Source organism: Nicotiana attenuata, unplaced genomic scaffold (assembly GCF_001879085.1).
Source record: "Nicotiana attenuata strain UT unplaced genomic scaffold, NIATTr2, whole genome shotgun sequence".
Taxonomy (NCBI): domain Eukaryota; kingdom Viridiplantae; phylum Streptophyta; class Magnoliopsida; order Solanales; family Solanaceae; genus Nicotiana; species Nicotiana attenuata.
The window spans coordinates 444,242-452,430 of NW_017670323.1; the positions used below are offsets into that span (position 1 = coordinate 444,242).

Here is an 8,189-nt window from a genome sequence, read left to right on the forward strand (position 1 = left end):
CCCCATCACCGGCCTAGGCTACCACACCCGGCTGAGCTGCTCCAACTGGCTGAACTGCTGGAGTCTGAATCGGGGGAACTTCCTGCTCCGGAGTACGAGTAGCAGGAGTCTGGGCCCCTCCTCCAGCCTGAGAGACGGCTGGTGCTACAAGAAGCAAACCTGCTCGGGTGACGCTCTCCATGAGGCCCACCAATCGGACTAGAGCATCCTGAAGAACTGGGGTAGCAATAAACCCCTCTGGGACCTGAGCTGGGCCCACCGGAACTCCTGGGGCTGGGGTCGGAACCTCCTCGTCAATGTCAACCTGAGGCTCAGCCACTGGTGCTGATGCTCAGGACTAAGCTCCGCCTCTACCTCGGCCTCTAGCACGACCTTGGCCTCGCCCTCTGCCCCTAGCAGGAGCTGTCTGGGGCTCGGACTGCTAGTCGGAAGATGAAGAAGCACGTGTTCTCGCCATCTGCGAAAGAACAGAGTAGAAATTCATTTAGCATTGAGAAACCGAACCGCACGACAAGAAAAAACAAATGTGAAACTTTTCCTAACTCGGTAGCCTCTGGGGGATAAATACAGACATCTCCGTACCGATCCCTCAGACTCTACTAAGCTTGTCCTTGAGTTGTGAGACCTATGTAACCTAGAGCTCTGATACCAACTTGTCACGACTCGGATTTCCCACCCTCGGGAGTCGTGATGGCACCTACTCATAAAAGCTAGGCAAGCTAAATTTTTAATTACTTTCCGTTTACAACATAATCCCTTTTAACAATTCATGGCAACAATATAAAAACAATGAAATTAAATAGTAGCGCAAGTCTTAATTAAAGAAACTGAATCTACATGCGGAATAGTCAATATAATCCTCTACCCAAGACTGGTGTCACAATACTCACGAACTGCTAAGAAATACTAAACACAAACGTCTGAAAGAAAACATAAGCTATTTGTCTCGAATACAATGAGGCAACAGGCTAAAAAGAGAGAATAAGGGAGACGCCGGGCTTGCGGACGCCTGCAAGGCTACCTCGGGTCTCACCGGACTGAAGGCCTGCTCCTGTACTAATGTTGCTGATGCTGCTGCTCGAAACCTAGACCTGTGCAAATAGCACAGAGTGTAGCATCAGCACAACAGACCCCATGTGCTGGTAAGTGTCTGGCCTAACCCCGGCGAGGTAGTGACGAGGCTAGGACCAGACTCCAGATAAACATGTGCAGATATATATATACAAGTAGAACGGAAAAATAGCAAGAAAATAACAATTTAAGCTGGGGAAGGGAGCATGCTTCAGGGTAACAGATAGAATCAAAATATCAGGAATAATGGTACGTACATCTACAGTTTAATTCTAACATTAATGAAAAGGTAAAACAACTTTCATATTCAACTCATCTTGTTGCAGGTGTGCAACCCGATCCCATTTCTCATTATCTCGTGGTAGGCGTACCACCCGCTCCCATTTTAATATCACTCGTGGTAGGCGTACCACCCGCTCCCATTTCAGTATCACTTGTGGTAGGCGTACCACCCGATCCCATTTCAACATCACTTGTGGTAGGCGTACCACCCGCTCCCATTTCAATATCACTTGTGGTAGGCGTACCACCCGATCCCATAAATATCACTTGTGGTAGGCGTACCACCCGATCCCATTTCAATATCACTTGTGGTAGGCGTACCACCCGCTCCCTTTACTTTCAACACAATACACAATACAATCCCGGCAAGGGAACAATCAAATTAATACTCTTCCCGGCAAGGGAACAATCAAATTAATACTCTTTCCCGGCAAGGGAACTATAACAACAAGTCAAACATCCCGACAAGGCAGAGTCAGCTATAACCAATCCCATTCAACTTCTTCCTGGCACAACTAATACCAATATTTAATCACAACGTTCATAGGATCAAACAAGGGTACACAATTATCAAATTAAGACTTACGGTCATGCTTGACACCGATGCATGGATACTCGTCACCATGCCCATACGTCGTACTCAACACAAACAAGTAGCAATTATGACTCAACTCCTAATCCCTCAAGCTAGGGTTAAACCAAACACTTATCTCGATGCTTTGAACTCAACTCAAGCCTCAACTATAGCTTTACCCCGTGATTCCACCTCCAATCCGCTCGAATCTAGCCACAATTACTCAATTACTTTACTAAACACTAAATGAATCAATTTGAATGCATAAAAATGAATTTCCCAAGTTTTTCCCAAAAATTCCAAAATTGCCCCCGGGCCCACGTGGTCAAAACCCGAAGTTCGAACCAAAACCCGGTTACCATCCCCCACAAACTCAAATATGTAATTTGATTTGAAATCGGACCTCAAATTGAGGTCTAAATCCCCAATTTTTGAAAACCCTAGGTTCTACCCAAAACCCCCTAATTTCGCCCATGAAAATCATTGATTCTAAGTAGAAAACATGTTAAATGATGTTAATGAGTGAAAGAATTAAGTAAAAATCGACTTACAAATGATTTGGGATGAAACTTATTCTTGAAAAATCGCCTAAGGAGTTGTATTTTGAAAGTGGGGTGAAAAATGGCCTAAAATTCGACTAAGTATGAAAATTGCTGGGCTGCAGATATGAGAATTGCGAACTGGAGTTCGCAATTGTGAACCCCGACCATTTGTGGGAATTGCAAAGCTGGGATCGCATTTGCGAACCCTTCCCATTTAGCCAGTTCTCGCATTTGCGAAGGGAAAAGTCGCATTTGCGACCACCCTACTTTCGCATTTGCGAACACAGGGATTGCATTTGCGATCACTGGCCAAAATCCCACAATTCGCAATTGCGATACAAAGCTCGCATTTGCGAGCTTGCAATTGCGAGATGATCTTCGCAAATGCGAAAACAACAGAGCTGAACATACTAGATTTTACAAAGTTCAAAAATGCAATCCGTGGCCTATCCAAAACTCACCCGAGCCCTCGGGCTCCCAACCAAACATATACACAACCTCAAAAATATCCTACGGACTTGTCCGTGCGATCAAATCGCCAAAATAACATCATATACACCGAATCAAGCCTCAAAACTCATGATTTCTTCCAAATTTTCATAAAACATCAAATTTCCATTTTAAGTTCGAAACACGTCAAACGACGTCCGTTTTCAACCAAACTTTACAGAAAGCGCTTAAACCATATATAAGACTTGTACTGGGTGCCGGAACCAAAATACGAGCCCGATTCCATAGTCTTTTAATTAAATTTTATTTTTATTTTCCTTAATCATTTCTAGAAAATAATTTCATACAAAAATTCATTTCTCGGGCTTGGGACCTTGGAATTCGATTTCGGGCATACGCCCAGGTCCCATATTTTCCTACGGACCCTCCGGGACCGTCAAATCACGGGTCCGGATCCGTTTACCCAAAATATTGACCGAAGTCAAATTTATTCATATTAATATCAAAATTTAGCGTTTTTCACACAGAATTCATATTTAAGCTTTCCGGCTACGCACCCGGACTGCGCACGCAAATCGAGGCAACCCTAAATGAGGTTTCAAGGCCTCGGAAGCACAGAAAGAGTAAGAAAACAAGTGATGACCCTTTGGGTCGTCACATATATTTCAAAGTATTTCAATATTTCTCGCTGTCTTTCCATGTATATCACTATATTCATTGTCTTTTTTTAATTGTATTTCAATGTATCCCGCTGTATTCTATGTATTTCATTGTATTCACTATCTTGCTAATAATTTATGTATTCAGATGTATTATATAATTTCTCTGAAGATTGCTATATTTTTGGGGTATTTTTCGGTTGAGAATCTTTTTTAAAACTGAAAATACAAAATTTGTGTGTTATAATTGAGTTTGTTGAGTTATATTAGGAGTCTATTATGTTAATTGATTCACTTTCCATTTTAAAAACAGTGTAATCCCCTTTTTCACGTCGTGAATACAGTCGAATACAATAAATCTGTCCAGCTGTAATCCCATGTTTCATTCCATGAATACAGTCGAATACACTCGAATACAACAACTGATTAGCTGGACTTCCCTGATTCACGCCTATTTTTGCTACTGTATTCATGAATACAATAGCTTAAATACATCAAATACATCTTATAACCACAGAAAAGGTATCTATAATTCGTAATATAGCAAATGATATCTATAGATGTCTAATTACTACTAAAAGATGGTGCTTTATGAAAATTTATGTCTCAAAATATATGAGTTCGAAAATGGGAACTCGCCATTTCTTGTTTGGACCATGGAGCCTCGTTGCTGTTTTAGTGTACAATACTCATAATTGGGCCTGTGACCCAAGAGAATTGGACTCAGGCCTCAATCGAGGTATTCTATACTCTATATTCCTTCAGGCCCTGTGCTAACCGTACGCCTCAACGGCAACGGTGGCGGTAGCGACAGCGACGTTGGGTTGCGCAACCATTCCCGTCGCCTCGTCATAAGAACTCCGCCGGTTTCCCGTTGCACAGCTCAGCCGTTATTCTGACCTGTCTTCCACGGGAAGCTTTTCATGGCGACCAAAACCCAAAACCTCAACGACGAAGACATTGAGGACGAATGTCTCTGTTCTGAGACCACCACGACTTGCTCTATTCTTTTGGACCTAGAAGAGACACAGTACTTGGCTCTGAATCGTCCGAATGGTTACCTGACGGGAGAATCACGAATAGAGAGAGCGTGGTCCCATTGGAAGAAGATAGGTGAGCCCAAACGTATAGTGGCACCAATGGTTGACAACTCGGAGCTGCCTTTCCGCCTTCTTTGTCGAAATTATGGTGCTGATGCTGCTTATACTCCTATGCTTCACTCCCGTCTCTTCACCGAAGATGAAAAATATCGCTCTATGGAATTTACCACCTGCAAGGTATCTACTTTTTGTTGTACTTATATGGAATTTCTTATCAAGTTCTTTCGCTCCTGTTTTGTGCATAAATTCTTCAATACTAGTATTGCATTTCAGCTAATTCTATTTCATTTTATATAGGAGGACCGTCCACTTTTCGTTCAATTCTGTGCAAACAATCCAGACATTTTGCTGGAAGCAGCTCGAAAAGTCGAGCCTTATTGTGACTATGTGGACATCAACTTTGGGTAGGCTCCTTTTTCAATGTTTCCTAATCGAGATGCCTAGATTTTTCTCATATACTATGCTCAACAACCTAGTCTAATCTTGCGCCATGTTATTGGTTCTAGTGATAATTTACCCTACCAGCTTCGTATACTCTATTTCTACCTGAAGTTTTTATTTTGATACAAAGGATAGTTGTTTGTCTAAAAACATATTGAGTATTTAATGATAATCGAAGTTGCACCAACATGAATGCAGTCACATACCTTAACATCTTGATTCCACTCTTGGAAGGAATAAAAGGTAACTATTGGAGCAACTAGGATTAATTTGTTCTTAGAGCTATTTACTCTATTGCAGACATTTCTGCTACACCTTGTCTCCAACCTAGAATGAAAAATTTGTGGTTTCAGTGTTTTTCTTTTGAACATTTATTAAAATAAGATTAGATTAAGTGGTTTGGAATGATAGAATGATTCCAGAGGGGCATTTGTACAGTTTTGACCAAACGGCTAACTAAGGGAGAGAAACAGAATAATAGAATCTGAAGCAGACACAATCGAAAGAAAGCTTAGGCCGAATGGAGGGGCTTGCAACAGGAATACGGGCATTGCTCATATTAAAAATTTCCTGCCTAAACCAATTGGGGTGATAGACACCCGCGCACTGCCAGTGGTTATCTGAACTAACGATAAACGAGGGTCTGATTGTGGGTTTTGGTTTCAAACTTTCCATTTTTTGACTCACATAAAACATTGGTGGTTTGGGTAATTACTCTATTCTTTCTCAAACTGTCTCCATACCTGCCGAAACCTAAGCTGCGCGGACTCTTTGATTTTGGTGCCGTCCCCTACCCGATACGAGACGGGGACGGGGACGGGGACGGGAGCGGGATACGTCCCGGATTCGGTCAACTGACTTCGGACACTTTGACCGGAGTCCATCGACAAATTTGGGAGAAAAATTAAGATTTTGATTTCTCAAAATAAAAAATAAAACAGATTTAGGAGAATGGAAGAATAATGTCCATCTTGGAGAATGAAAGATTGAATATTCTACAATATTCATCTAAGTTTTTCATAGAATATATCTCAAAATTTACAATTTTTTTTTATAGCTTTATTTTTTATTAGCCGAATCCCGCACCCGTATCCATATCCGGATCCACACCCCCGAATCTTAAAATTTAGATTTTGTCGAATCCAATACTCAGATTTGTCCCCGTATCGAATATCCGCACCCGAGTCCGAACAACTTAGGCCGAAACCCATTCCTAACTGTCAATTACCATGTCCAATAGAAGGCCTGGAAGAAAAACAAGAAGAGGAATTAAGATAGTTAAGCGTCCACCCAGAATCATCAAAGGGTAAGATGCAAGACTAGATCGGTTACGTTATAATTCTTACATTCTGATTCCCAACTTATATAAGTCAAAACAAAGTCTAAATTAGAGTTGGAAAACGACAGAACTAGCTCCAATACAGGACTAATATGCAGTAACTAGCTCTACATTTTTTTTCCACTTGCGTATTGAATTCATGTGCTTGCTTATGTTGTGGTGAAGGATATCGTGATGTAGAGCAGCTTTTCTCCCAGATCAAGATTTGTGGTTTTATTTTCTCTTTCTGCATTTCCTTCTATACTGTTTTATGCGCGCGACTGCAGATTTTGTGTCTATATTTCCTGGATTATCTATGCAGATTATTTCCCCTCCATCTTTGCTGTCAGCTCAGTTTGCTAAACTACTACTACTTGCTATGCAGGTGTCCCCAGCGAATTGCAAAACGTGGGAATTATGGAGCTTTCCTCATGGATAATCTCTTCCTTGTCAAGTCTCTTGTAGAAAAGTTGGCTAACAATCTTAGTGTTCCAGTATCATGCAAGATCCGAATTTTCCCCAATTTGCAAGATACACTCAGTTATGCAAAGATGTTGGAGGATGCAGGTTGTTCTCTTCTAGCAGTGCATGGACGAACAAGGGATGAAAAAGATGGGAAGAAATTCAGAGCCAATTGGGAGGCAATCAAGGCTGTCAGAAATGCTGTTAGAATTCCTGTCCTGGCCAATGGTAATATTAGGCACACTGATGATATACACAGCTGCTTGGAGAAAACTGGTGCCGATGGGGTACTTTCAGCCGAGCCCCTTCTTGAGAATCCAGCCCTCTTTGCTGGATATCAAACTGCTGAATGGGGGCTGGGCAGTGCAGGACTCAAGGAAGATGGTAAGCTAGATCAGGCTGAGTTACTGATAGAATATTTGCAATTTTGTGAGAGATATCCAGTGCCATGGAGAATTATTCGTTCCCATGTGCACAAGCTGTTGGGAGAGTGGTTTAAGATCCAGCCAAGTGTGAGAGAGGATCTTAACAAACAGTACAAACTCACCTTTGAATTTCTATATGATATAGTAAATCGATTAAGGGAACTTGGGGTGAGAATACCGCTTTATGTGAAGGATACTCAGGAGGCAATATCTGCAATTTGACTTGTAGTTCAAGTTCTGTTCTAATCTGAAAATGGAGTCTGTTATGGTAAACCAAAGGCCTTTGCTGGTTATTCTTTTTACTCCAGCTTGTGCTTGCAAAATGAAATATTGTGCACTCACTAACGTTGGTCAGTGTAGATGCAGGTTTAAATTTATCTTTGCCTTTTACCTCATCTTTGTATGATTATAGACAGACGTTTAACTTGTATCATTGAGATAACTTGCACCCATGGATTAGTGCATCTCAAATTGTATTCGGACTGCCAGTGATGTATTTATATTTGCATGTATTATCCGAAATTCGGACTGATTATTTGGGAAGTTATGCAATAGATTTACTCAGACTGATTATTTGGGAGGTTATGCAATAAGAGTTTTGATCGTACGATCAACACGTATCTTTTAGTTCTTTGCCCTTACCCTCGTTAGTTTATTTTCCACACATTGCAGTACTACTGTTTGCTTGAAAATGTTAAGCACTATGGAGACAACTTTAACCTGCTAGTTTGAAAACTTGAAAGTAGGAACACCGCTGACTGCTCTCTTTTTTAAGTTTTAACTTGTATAGGGGCCACATGGTATTTTGGCATTTGTTATCCATTTTACCAAACTCGGTCATGGTTGAGCCCAGAAAAGTGCTCGT

General features: G+C 41.4%; 1 protein-coding gene across 1 annotated transcript; it reads left to right on the plus strand.

Annotated features, from left to right (window-relative positions):
* Positions 1-4,366: 4,366 nt before the first annotated feature.
* LOC109237869 (tRNA-dihydrouridine(16/17) synthase [NAD(P)(+)]-like) lies at positions 4,367-7,897 on the plus strand (the record flags this gene model as incomplete). The annotated part of the gene is given in 3 exon segments (XM_019404262.1): positions 4,367-4,855; positions 4,976-5,082; positions 6,823-7,897. Coding segments are annotated over 3 exon segments (1,185 nt in total). The 3' UTR covers positions 7,547-7,897.
* Between the last annotated feature and the right edge of the window lie 292 nt (positions 7,898-8,189).